The sequence below is a fragment of the Montipora capricornis genome, chromosome 7, assembly GCF_036669925.1.
Source record: "Montipora capricornis isolate CH-2021 chromosome 7, ASM3666992v2, whole genome shotgun sequence".
Taxonomy (NCBI): domain Eukaryota; kingdom Metazoa; phylum Cnidaria; class Anthozoa; order Scleractinia; family Acroporidae; genus Montipora; species Montipora capricornis.
Window position 1 is genome coordinate 21198272 of NC_090889.1, and position 13511 is coordinate 21211782.

At 42.9% G+C, this 13511-nt stretch overlaps 1 protein-coding gene across 1 annotated transcript; it reads right to left on the minus strand.

Moving 5' to 3' along the window:
- Positions 1-3496: 3496 nt before the first annotated feature.
- On the minus strand, positions 3497-10302 carry LOC138057706 (von Willebrand factor A domain-containing protein 7-like). The gene is made up of 4 exons (XM_068903634.1): positions 10084-10302; positions 7279-7800; positions 5771-6562; positions 3497-4524 (listed from the first exon to the last, which is right to left on the minus strand). Exons 1-4 carry the CDS (start codon positions 10289-10291, stop codon positions 3950-3952), a joined length of 2097 nt encoding a protein of 698 aa, XP_068759735.1. The 5' UTR covers positions 10292-10302; the 3' UTR covers positions 3497-3949.
- Between the last annotated feature and the right edge of the window lie 3209 nt (positions 10303-13511).

Sequence of the window (13511 nt, forward strand, 5' to 3'; positions counted from 1 at the left end):
TCAAATAAACAGTACATAACACTTATCTTATTTGCCTGTTAATTTGCAGTATTGCTTTAATCCTTTCACTGGGTCACCTTTTTAATCCACTAGCTCCTCGTTTTTTGGAAGAGGTTTCCCCTTTTTTGTGTTTTTGTTTTGGTAACACCAGTCTTTGCTTAAACCAGTATTATAATTATATGTCAGGCACGAAGGAAAGGAAGCTGAAAAAACCACTTGCATTTCAACCACGTGGTTTGAGTCTCGGAGGGGTGCCTGAGCTCTTAAAGTGCATTTGAAGATATTTTGGGTCCTACGTGCCAGTGGTTACACGTATCTTCGAGATGTTAGCTATAGACGAAGTGAATAAAATATAGAATTCGAGCAGTTATGCACTAATCTCTAATCTGTGTAAGCGATGTAAACGAAATGCGTCCACTTGGAGTATGGATGAACGTGGAGGTCAGTTGCTGTGGAGTCAGGTGTTGCAGCGAGACCGACCACGTGCACACGGGAACGTACCGCGGTCCTCATCAGCTGTAGTCGGGTTAGTCAGGGTACTTCTGACTAGAATTCGAAAGTCACCGGCGCAAGTTTCGATAAGGTCGATATGCTACAGGATGCGATTTGCAGGGATTGAAAAATAGCAGTAGTGTTGGGATCATCCCCCAGTGGTTGGAAATTCCGTGAGATCTGTTGGCTGAATTAGCCGGTTTGATCTATTGCTTATTTTCCCGTGAAACTTGGTTTAAAAATAGACACTTTTTCTGACGCTGATTGTGACAAACCTGATACCAAATCCTTACTCTTGGGTAATGGACTCCTTCTCGAACTAAACATTTCCTTTTGGTGAGCTCTCTTGTGCTTACTTAATGTGCTGGAATTTCTATTCCATGGGATAGCCTTTGTATCTTGCGGTTCTGTAGAGAACCGAGAACAAGTAGCAAAGTTGAGATAACGGGACAATGGTGGGGAAGGGGAAGCAATAAAAAGAACGGGGCAAGGGAGGGAAAAGGGGGCCAACAAAAAGAACTGGGCAGGGAAGGGGAAAGGGGAGCAACGAAAACCCGGGTGGCCTGTCTGCCACTTTCGTCACTCGTTTTAAAGGCTTTTCAGATGGCTCTCGCGCGCTACCAGCAATGCGGTCGTTTTTGTTAATAACCCGAGGGGTTCTCCTTCCCTTTTATTGTATTACCCAAACAACAGAGAGTTGATATAAACCGTTCCATTCATTATCTCAACGAAACCAGTCGACACTTATGTCCAAAAATGCACCAAATTAGATGCACACCCAATTTTGACATCCAACATGAGGTGTCCCTTTAAGTCTAAGCCTTTGCTAATTATATCGGGAATAAGGTAAGGATGAAGGTTAGTGTTATTTTTATCTTAGGGTAAATGCAAATGCTTATCCTTATTTGAGGAGCAGTATTTGGGGGACACTTTGTGACGTAATATGTCTGTATTCCGAGACACCGCGCACCGGTGGCTAAGTTTGTTGAGCATGGGTCTGTCATGCAGCGGTCACGCCAAAACGCAGACTGCGGACTGTGTAGACCGTGCAGACCAGGGGTAAAATATGGTGTTACCCTCGCTAATATTGAGAGCTAACCGTAAACAGGCTAATCTGAATGTTATTTAGGCCTAATTCAGGCTAACCGAATTTTTTCAGTGTCCCGTCTTGCGGGAGGTCGCGGGTTCGAACCCCAGCCGGATCAACACTAGGGATCTTAAAATAACTGAGGAGAAAGTGCTGCCTTTGTAATTTCAAGTCTTTTCGGATAAGGACTATAAACCCTAATGGTAATGGTAATGGTAATGAATTTATATAGCGCATTTTCTATTAACATATTCAAATGCGCTTTACAAGCAAAGGATCTTTGGGTGAGATCGGACATAAGCATATATAGGCGCCGCTGGCAGCCGCTATCAGTCCATTAGCGATCTCACCCAGCACATGAACGAATGAAATGAGGCCTGACCACAACACCACGAGCTCCTACTCTTTACGAATAGTGTGTGGGTTCTTTTATGTCCCACTGGGTTGTGAACATTGAAGGGTTGTGAGACGGGGCCTACGTTTTATAGTCCTTATCCGAGAAGACTTGAAAGTCTTAACCATTTGCGGATGTAATTACAAAGGCAGCACCTTCTCCTCAGTTATTTTAAGACCCTGAGTGTTGGTCCGGTCAGAGTCGAACTCACGACCTATCACATGGCAGCCCGATGCTCAACCAACTGAGCCACCGGTGCACCGGTCCCGTCTTACAGATATCTTCTATGTTCATAAGTTCCGTGCAGTGTGGGACGAATGCACACACTATTCGAGAAGAGTAAGGGATGAAGTCCTCGGTGTTGTGGCCGTCCTGTTCTCTCCAGCACAAGTGGCGGGCTTGGCAGTGATGTCTCTAAAAAGGCTCGCGGTGTATGAGGCCACCTAGGCAGAAGGCAAAGGGACTTCGCCGATTGTTGGAACATGTATATGTAGGCCGCACACCGGTGGCTCAGTTGGTTGAGCATCGGGCTGCCATGCAGGAGGTCGCGGGTTCGAACCCCGGCCGGATCAACACTCAGGATCTTAAAATAACTGAGGAGAAAGTGCTGCCTTTGGAATTTCATCTGCAAATGGTTAGACTTTCAAGTCTTCTCGGATAAGGGCTATAAACCGTAGGCCCCGTCTCACAAATGTCTTCTATGTGCATAAGTTTCCCATGTTGTGGCTGCCCTGTTCTCTCCAGCAGAAGTGGCCGGCTTGGCGGTCATGTCTCTAAAGAGATTTGTGGTGTAAAAGGCCACCTAAGCAAAAACAGCCACAAGTCAAATATGGACTTTGCCGCCGGCGTGCTGGAACATGTAGATGTAGATGTAGACACTAGTGGTTTTGAAGTTGGGGACAGGAGTAGTGACGCTTGTTATAAGCCGCGTGCATCTATAGCTAATGGAATTTTTTCGCCTGACGTCACGGCGATTATGTTGGTATACAGAACAATAGGGAAAAAGTCTTTTGGGAATTTGACTCTATTATTATGCAAAACTGGTTCGATATTTTTGCTATTGCTTTGTATACCAAAATGGACGTCTCATCACGTGAGTGAAAATACTCTATTGACTCTTTTCACACAGCGGCCATGTTGATTCCCGAGGGACGAGAAACTTTTGTTTTTGCCTGGTAAAACTCGTTTCCAAACACATAAACTCGAGGCTCGGCCTACGAAATCTATTGTCTCTGGCCAACATAGGCCCCGCGTGATAAGGGTCCATTAGAGTCATTTCTGGACACATCTGCCAAATGAACCGGTTTTTTTAGTACCCAACATCTGGTAAAGCTCACTTGTCTTTTTCTTGGAGTAATGTCTGGTACCTATGTCAAAATCATTTCGCCGAAAATGCCATTCAAGTAATGACAGCCTTGGAACAAAAGCATCACCCATTTTTAGCACGTCGCGACTAAGCATTGAAAAACCAAACATCGTTTTTGTGACATTTTCCCGAGATAGTTCCCGGACACCAGTCATGATTTTCTTCATTGCTTTATTCCCGTTTTCATTACAAAAAGTTACAAATTTTAGCAAAGCAGAAAGCGTAATCCCTTATCCATATCAGCACTCATTCATTTCTTCTAACCTTTTTTTCAATTTTTTTTTTTCCAGCGGCCATCACTTCTCGCTGTTGGCAAGAGTTCCTTTGTTGGTTTTCTTAACTGATAATGGTCTCGAGTTGGCATATGAGAGTCTATAGAAACGGATCTTCTTGGCCACGATCTTTACGCGATGATTTAGAAACTTTAAAGTGAAAGGCTCACCCTAATCTTTACTCTCTAGTGATGATTTTCGAAATACCGAGCTTTATATATCCCTTCTTAAAGCAAAGCAAACCTAAATGGATTATAAAATTACCCCAAAATAAAAATGGTTCAAGGGCTTAAATCTAAATCCCATGAACGCAGAAGACCGATTCTTGTGCACTTCTGTCAGGTCGCGACCATCAGCCTCACTAATAGAGAAACGGTCTTCTTCGACTTTCGGCCCTTAGCGGTCACCAGCAGCTCATCTCCTTTGCCTGGTGAGGCCGAGAGGGGCGCCTTCAAGACGACAGAGAAGAAACTGGTGCGACTCTGGCGGACAGTGATGCTGGAACCGCGAAGATTCTGGAAGTATTTCATGCGATCCTTGGCTTTGATATCAAAGGTGTCCGTCGGCCCATTGTTGTGCATCAAGAACGTCACAAGGCTACTGCGGCCCGCGGGGATTGTATAATCGTTTCTGGCGTAGATTACTCTGATAAGTGTGTTGCTGGGATGTACAATATTATGTGACCTGCGTTGGAAGTTGTATCCTTTCTTTGTCTTTCCCCGTAATTTCAGTGTAAATGGCACAGCGGGACAACGGAAGGAGGCACTAAAGTGAGCACCACTTGTTCCGCGGGGGGTCACAGTGGCTGTTGTTAAACGTCTCCCGTCCTCGCTTATTAAGTCAAGCTTGAGCGTGTTCCTGTTGATCTTCGCATTTCCGGCAACAGTTATGACGACGCGAGCTGGGTCGTGTCCTGGTACATAAAACGAAAAGGGAAAATAAGTTGTCTAACACGCCTTTTCTGAGCCTAAATTTTAAACATGCCTATGAAAAGTATATTCAAAAGCGCGGTTTAGAGGGCAAATGTGTAGTTCTAAAAGCCCCTATCTGAAGGTTACACGCAACTTTGGGAAGACCATCCTCCCTTCTCAAGAATATACTGTTATTATCCCGTTGCCTAAGTTTAGCTCTGCTTTCTGGTCCCTAAAACACTTCCATTTGTCTTTGGTCTGCTATTCCTCAGTTGAAATTGCGGTGTTTAATGCTCTTTGAAAACCCTTGCAAAGCTACCAAGTTGAGGAAGCGCTTTGAGTTAAAAAACATCATGAGGGCTCAAAACAAGAATTGAAAGTCTTGCCGTCCTTTTAATTTTAGAACAAAAACCCAAAAATTGCTCTGATCGTCTCATTGCTTAGAGTGCTAAAAGGTTTAATCTATGCACGGCTCAAAAGAATAGAGTTTTCACGTTCATACGAAAACTGAAAAGAAAAAAAGAAAGGGTACTGGGAATGAATTTGGGCCAAGGAACTGGGAACGAGGCCTCTTGAACCCATTCCCTGATCTTTCATTTTAAATCCCTATTTCCTCGTCCCGTGTCTCTTGTTCCAGGTCGCTATATCTAGTTTCTTGTTTCTTGTGCACGAGGAAAATTAAGAATAGGGACTATGAATTAGGGAATCTGAGGTAAGGGATTTAGGCTTTTATAGATTGTGCTAGCAGAATTTTTCGATTAATTTGAGGAAACTAGCTTAATTTTGGCTGATTTTTAAAAAGGAGCACTGCTTGTATAATTGGAGTACATTGATAACCCTGAGACCATTTTTGTTTAATGTTTTAGCCGCATTCGCGCTTTGGTAACGGAGAGAGAGAGCCGAGGACGCTGGCAGTCTGGCAGGAGATTACGGGACTGGAAGTTGCCTGAAGACAAAGATAGCAAATATATATATATATATATTAGAACAGGAGCCTGTCACACCAAAAAAGTATTGCCAAAAGATCGTGATACGTTTTTTGGACTTGTTTCGCTCATTTTGAAAAAGAAATAATTTTAAGAACAAGTGGCATAATTGGTAAACAAGAGCATAATTTGGGCAAAACATGGGCACTGCTAGTAGCATAAAATGCCACTTTTACTTGCACAATCTATAAAAGCCTAAAGGGATTAGGAAATAGTTATAAAAGGTGAGGGATTGAGGAGTAGGGACTGACGAAGTGCTCACCCAGCAGAGGATGTGATATCGGTATTGGTTTTCCTCTTCCACGGCTCGGAATCATGATGAAGAAATACTCAAAGTCCACGTTTGTTTTACTGACGCCTTTGACCTGGTAGGAATGTTTACCACTTCCTGACACGGCCAGCTTCCACGTTCCAAACAGCGGATTGTTGATTTCGTAAATTACAAGGGTGAGAAACTTGGTGACACCCACGGTAACATCTCTCCCTTTCGGATCCTTAAGGGCGACCTTTTGGCTTGATCCTTGCCTCACTACGGTGATGAAAATCTTCTCTGTGGAATCATCAACAGTGATGCTGTACGTAGAACCTCGCACACTTCGCCTCTTTTTCCCGCTTGCACTATTACTTCCTCCGCTTTCAAGGCAAGTCGCACCTACAAGTGCACCAGCGGTAATCCCAGACAGCTTCTTAAGGTCATTTGATTTGGGGAGATTAAACATGTAACCACAGGTCTCTTTGGCTAGTTCTTCAAATGGCTTATAGCTCGACTTCCAACAAAGACCAGTTGTAAAGAAGTTTATAGTAATGCCATTCCCGAAGTCTCTGTTGGCGAAGCTGAGAACTTCGTCCATGTTGTCAATTGAATAGTCTTTGGCAGAGGCGTCGGTAAAAACGTACATAGGCGAGCCGTAGTTCGGACTTTCACGCATAGCGTCGAGGATGCCTTTGAAGGTAAGCTCTGGGCAGTCTCCACCTCCGCTGGCAGAGAGGCTGTCGATAGCTTTCTCGAAATTTGTTCCATTTCCTTTTCCTTCGTAGGTGACTGGTCCAGTTCCTGGAAAGATGCAACAAACACGCGAAACAGGACAGAAGAGACAAATTTCGTTGGAGCAAGGAAGCATTTTTAATTGTAGTACTACGCATAAAGACTTGCTTGAAAATATCTTACAGGGATTCTCTTCATTGTGATTTGCTCTCTCGCGTTTTCCCGCACTTAGCATGCGCACCACCTGCACATTTTATTTTCCTTTTAAACTGATCAGCTTATTTGAATCGAGGATTCTTCAACAGGCCGGGTTAAATAATTCTTCGCCTTAAAGCAGTCAGTTGGGAACTTTTCTTGTAAAGATTTGGAAACAATTTCGAACATAATGTTTACCCTATCAAAAGTGACTCTTACATAGACAATCAGCGTAAAATCTAAATTTACTCCCTTATAGTAGGTTGTTACCTTCAAACTGTTTGGTCTGCATGGGGGTCTTGGTTTTTGCTCTCAATGCATTTATTTTTGGAATAGCTGCGATTTTAGCACTGAAGGAAGACGCCTTCGTAGCTGGCGGCCTTAAAGCGCTCAAACTAGCGAAGAAGCCGCGCGGAAACTAACAGCGCAGCCGAGTGGAGGTTGTGGGCGGGGAGGATTGGACAAAGCCAATGCAAAGGGTGAGTATTCTTCCCTGTCCATTCCCCTCGCGCGTTGGGCTATCTCTTGCGCGATCCAAACTCAAGAAATCAGCCAGCTACGCCGGGAACTAAAGGATTTTTAGCACTTACCAGGATCGTTGAATGGGGATAAAATGTAGTCCACATCCTCATCCCTTCGGTGATTGACAATAGATTTGGCAATGGATTTAGCCGCTTGAATTTCGTCCCACATACTGCCAGTATTATCAATAGCAAACATCAAAGTGACGTCTCCATTGACACTCATAAAAGTGTCAAAAGAAGCGGCGCCAAGATCTTTCTTAACGGAATTCATATAAGCCTTAACCGCAGAGCCAGTACTAGTGGTAGATCGCTTTTTTCGACCACTTGTCTTCGCGAGTTGAACTGCGGAGTATAACCCAAGACCGACAGCTTGACGGGCAAAGAGATAGTTTCGTTGCTGCGTCGCTAATTTGATGTTTGCTTTGATTTTTGCTAAGCGTTGGCTGCTGTGACGATTTCGCGATCCCGAAGCTGCCTGCGCTGCGTAGATTGATCTCTCAATTTGATCGAGGGCTACCAAGAACTTATTGGACGGTGACTTTCTCTTTGATACTCCGGTCGAAGGCAATCGTGATGCATGTGATTCGACTGCAGATATGAATTGGAAAAACCATAAATGAATAATTGCCCTGAGATCATGTGATTGAGATGTCACAATTTCAGGTCGCGGAATGGTTTGGTTCATGCTCCATTAAAAAAAAAAAAAATTTGATTGTATGTTGTCCTTTGTTAATTTCCTTAAGCAATAAACCGGATTAAAAGTTTTAAAACGACTTCAGATTCAAACCATTGCTGGTGCCTTTCTTAAAGTTCTGAAGGAACTGAAGAAAAGGCGCGACATGACTTGGGTGACTGCGAGGCTACCCGTAACCTTGTATTAATACAGACCTCTGTCACTGCTTGTATCACGTAAATCCTGTTGTTTGAAATTTTAACATGAGAAAAAGTACAGAGGTTTGTATCAAAATAGGATCACCAGCAGGTTCGCTTCATTTTTAGGCCATTTAATTTAGCTGCAACGGTAAAATCATGGTCCATTCGGGAAACTGTTTACCTCTCCGTTTACCATGGAGATAATTAGGTTGAAAGGGTTACTTCAATTGAAAAATGAACTGATTACGGTAAGCTGCTTTTTGAATAATCAGACATAAATCAATCGAAGAATTAGGCTGAGAACTGCTTCAGTTTATCAGTGGGGTTTTAGGTCTTAAGACTGCCTTTTAAATGTATCTTTAACTGAGAGTTCCTTTGCTTTCCGAATTGTGCATATTCTTCTGGCCTCAGTTGTGAAAAGGCCTCATAACATTATCCAGCACTATTCAGAGGGTAAAACATACTTTGCGTTAATTATTTAATTAAGATTCAAATCTTAGCGGCGGCACGAGTCTCCCGTCGAACACGAAGAAAAAAATTGGTGTTCCATCCCTTCAGTTCCAAATTTAGCAGACCTGATGTTAGCCAATCACTGGGCAGAATTTTTACCGGAATTATCAGTTTTTGATGGCTAATAACTGGCTCTTTCTGAAGGCGAAAAGCTTTAAAATTGGAGATCTTAAATTGAAGTCAATTTGTAAATAACATGATGCATTCTGTGAGCAAACTCGTTTGTTAATAAAAGAAAATGCAAAAAAAATTACGTCAGTAAAGATTCCCTTACAAAGAAAATGAGCGAGAGGGAATAAGGACAGGCCGAGTAGAGTCCTAGTAGACTGTCCCTTGCCATAAATAGAGTCGGCAAATTCAAATGAAATCGGAATGCATATATTAGGATAAGTAATATGGAAAAGAACAAAACACCGAACTGAATCACTTGGCGGAAGTCGAAACTGACTCAGATGATTTATTCATCCTCTAGCGTTTGATTAATTTTAGTATTGGATATCCAGGTTTGTATGCATGCGTATATGCTTACCTGAAACATGCACAGCATGGAATACCGGTATTCCTTTTCCCCTTATATGACGTCGAACATCTACGTCGTTTCCATTGTGGTGAAAATAATGGAAACAGGTGGGGGATAGTTATCGAGCTTAGTAAATGTACTTCGAAGTTTTTTTTTTTTTTTGCTCGATCCTCCCAGTATCTTTATCCTAGGGAAGCTTCACAGTAACCGGCCATAAAATAATAAGCATCGATGGTGTGGATGCTTGGTGGAAAGAAATGAACATTTATCGAAGGGGCTTCACATGGTACTCTAAAACGGTAGGGAGTTCACATCTCCCTAATAGGGCCTTTAAGATTTACTACGGCGACGCCGACAAAAACGGCACTTCAAAATGTAACTTTGCACAATCCCAAGTCTTTCGCGCTTATTTCATCTCGTTCACATCGCACAATGTGGGCGAATCATCCTAAAATAGAATTTTTCGAACCGTTTCAGCATAAAAATATAGAATGAAAGATTCGCATTTGTACGATCACGTTGTCCTTAAAACCTGGAATTTGGTGATTTCGCGTTGTTGCTATGCAGAGGTCGGCATAGCCTGCGTAGCATGGCGGTTTTGGTTGCCAAGTAATAAAGGCGGGCGAGGGCAGAAAAACCGCTCGTTCTCGCGTGTTTCGCGCGCGAATTTCGTGGCTTCGCCGCTCGTGCGCCCGGCTCGACAAAAAACCGCCATGCTACGTAGGCTAAGGTCGGCAATAAAATGTGTGCTGAAAGTACAGTACGATTCTTTTTCCTCCTTTAACCAGTGATACTAATATCATCGGCGCAAAATTGAAAACGGCAAAGAAATGGATTCAAAATGAAAAACGCATGAGCGGGGAGTGCAGAGCCATTGAACCTAATTTTTTGTGGAGTTCTTGTTTTTGTCGCACCTCGCTAATGACATGAACCGAGAGATAATTATCAATCAAACCTACTCGACGAACTTGAGAATTCCCATCCGGATGGTGAACGTGTCGTGGGCGCTGTGGTTGGAGTAGGCGAAGAAGAAAAGCCCATTAGCGCATCTCTGGCATCATCAAGAATAGATGTGTAAAGATTTTCGCTGAAAACAAAATTGGTCAGAGTTGCAAATAGCACAAGGCAAAAAATGGCCTTAAAGTTAACGGAACAGAACTCAGAATTCGCTCCCATGGTTTCTTGTAACGTCTGAGAGAACCACGCAATTTTTTGGCTGATAATCCCCCATCTGTTATGAATAAAACGAGAAAAGTAAACAAGTATCTTGCTAGAAGGACCGGGGGTACCCGCTCAGGCTTTGCATAAAAAATTTGTTCTAAATTCGATTCTAATAACTAAATAAATAAAATAGAAGGTTGAATTGCTATTGAAACTGGCCGTAGTGCTTTCTTTTTGAAAGTGATAATTATAAAATGGCATATTTTTTAATCACGGTATTTTTAATCATTATTTATCTGAAAACTCAAGTCTATTTTTTTCGACTTCCTCGCTTACTTCTTTTCCCGACACTCCAATAATTTATGTGCATAACTTGTTGAATTCTTTATTTCTTCATCTAATAACATGTCGACACACATAAATGATGGCGGTTTTATTACACCCGTTTTTTTACACCTAAACCATTTACTTCGTCTAATTTTAATTTTTCCACATTTTGTTACACTCCGTTTTCATACCCCTAAACTAAAGCATTTATTTTAAATAATCTTCCCACTTGCAGTTTCCCCTCAGAGGTTGAATAAAATAAATGCTTTTCGGGATATCAAAACGAGTTTTTAACCCGAACATCACCACCACCAGAAAAAAAATTATATTGGAGTGAAGCTTTAAATACTGGTAATTTCGAGAATTTTGTTTTCCTATTATATGAATGAGTCCAGCCGCAGCTCATGTGGTGAATATGAATTATATAAGGGTCAAATTTTAACTTAAAAGCAGCAGACTCATTATCAGAAGAGCCAACAGCCGATGAAGACTGAAGACCAAACATACGATCCACACCTGAGGGTCTCAATGGGGGATAGCCAGGTTAAAAAATTCCTTTTATTGTATTACCCAAAAAAACAGAGAGTTGATATAGACCGTTCCATTCATTATCTCAACGAATCCAGTCGACACTTATGTCCAAAAAAACAGAGAGTTGATATAGACCGTTTCATTCATTATCTAAACGAAACCAGTCGACACTTATGTCCAAAAATGCACCAAATTAGATGCACACCCAATTTTGACATCCAACATGAGGTGTCCCTTTAAGTCTAAGCCTTTGCTAATTATATCGGGAATAAGCTAAGGATGAAGGTTAGTGCTATTTTTATCTTAGGTTAAATGCAACTGTTTATTCTTATTTGAGGAGCAGTATTTGGGGGACACTTTGTGACGTAATATGTCTGTATTCCGAGACACCGCGCACCGGTGGCTAGGTTTGTTGAGCATGGGTCTGTCATGCAGCGTTCACGCCAAAACGCAGACTACGGACTGTGAAGACCGTGCAGACCAGGGATAAAATATGGTGTTACCCTCACTAATATTGAGACCTAACCGTAAACAGGCTAATCTGAATGTTATTTAGGACTAATTAGGCTAACGATTGTTATTTAGGACTAATTAGGCTAACGATTGTTATTTAGGCCTAATTCAGGCTAACCCAATTTTCATTTTACGGACGGTCTGCACAGTCTGCAGTCAATGTTTTTCAGTGTGCTGTCATGCGGGAGGTCGCGGGTTCGAACCCCAGCCGGATCAACACTCGGGATCTTAAAATAACTGAAGAGAAAGTGCTGCCTTTGTAATTTCAAGTCTTTTTGGATAAGGACTATAAACCTTAATGCATTTTGCACTCTGAAGTAACTTTGGTCAAACTCCCACTCACAACCACTCGAGCACTAGCAAAAGCAACTGACGAAGAAAGCCAGTTAAGTTTCCGAAACTGGTCTTGCTATAAAGAAACAGTACTTATCAGAACTCAATGGCCAACTTTGATGACAACGAGATCATCGCCATGCTCGCAAATATTACAAAATCCCCCGATGGTTGCTTATAGGAAGGACAACTCTCTGAAACACTATCTTGTTAGAGCAAGAATTGCTTCACTTTAATAATTTAACAACCTAGCCAGGAGTTATATTCGGTAAGGGCAAGATCGGACATAAGCATATGTAGGCGCCGCTGGCAGCCGCTATCAGTCCATTAGCGATCTCACCCAGCACATGAACGAATGAAATGAGGCCTGACCACAACACCACGAGCTCCTACTCTTTACGAATAGTGTGTGGGTTCTTTTATGTCCCACTGGGTTGTGAACATTGAAGGGTTGTGAGACGGGGTCTACGGTTTATAGTCCTTATCCGAGAAGACTTGAAAGTCTTAACCATTTGCAGATGTAATTACAAAGGCAGCACTTTCTCCTCAGTTATTTTAAGACCCTGAGTGTTGGTCCGGCCAGAGTCGAACTCACGACCTCCCGCAGGGCACACCGTTGCTCAACTAACTGAGCCACCGGTGCACCGGTCCCGTCCTACAGATATCTTCTATGTTCATAAGTTCCCTGTGGGACGAACCCACACACTATTCGAGAAGAGTAGGGGATGAAGTCCCTGGTGTTGTGGCCGTCCTGTTCTCTCCAGCATAAGTGGCCGGCTTGGCAGTTATGTCTCCAAAAAGGCTTACGGTGTATGAGGCCACCTAGGCAGAAGGCAAAGGTTCTTTGCCGGGTGCTGGTTGAGCATCGGGTTGTCATGCGGGAGGTCGCGGGTTCGAACCCCGGCTGGATCAACACTCAGGATCTTAAAATAACTGAGGAGAAAGTGATGCCTTTGGAATTTCATCTGCAAATGGTTAGACTTTCGAGTCTTCTCGGATAAGGACTATAAACCGTAGGCCCCATCACACAAATATCTTTTATGTACAAAAGTTCCCCGTGGGACGTTAAAGAACCCAAGCACTATTCGCGAAGAGTAGGGGATAAAGTCCCTAATGTTGTGGCTGCCCTGTTCTCTCCAGCAGAAGTGGCTGGCTTCGCGGTGATGTCTCTAAAAAGATTTGTGGTGTAGGAGGCCACCTAAGCGGGTCACCTCGCAGCTCTTACAAGGTCTCACCTGATTGGAGACCACCCTTGAGGTTTAACAAAAGAACAAATAACAGAAACAATGGACCCTAGGCCTAAAACAAAAGGGCCATTGTTTCTGTTTCCCTTGGCCTAAAACAAAAGGGCCATTGTTTCTGCTATTTGTTCTTTTGTTAAACCATAAGGGTGGTCTCCAATCAGGTGAGACCTTGTAGGAGCTGCGAGGCTACCGACCTAAGCAGAAACAGCCACAAGTCAAAAAGGGACTTTTGCCGAGTGCTGGAACATGTAGATGTAGATGTAGATGTAGACACTAGTGGTGTTGAA

What these genes read in the sequence shown, in the direction of transcription:
- LOC138057706 (XM_068903634.1), bottom strand. Translation starts at nt 10,291, where the DNA reads ATGGGAGCGAATTCTGAGTTCTGTTCCGTTAACTTTAAGGCCATTTTT. An exon ending in ATCCCCATTCAACGATCCTG is followed by an intron (nt 6,563 to 7,278) that starts GTAAGTGCTAAA and finishes GCATCTTTCCAG; the next exon opens with GAACTGGACCAGTCACCTAC. An exon ending in GATATCACATCCTCTGCTGG is followed by an intron (nt 4,525 to 5,770) that starts GTGAGCACTTCG and finishes TTTATGTACCAG; the next exon opens with GACACGACCCAGCTCGCGTC.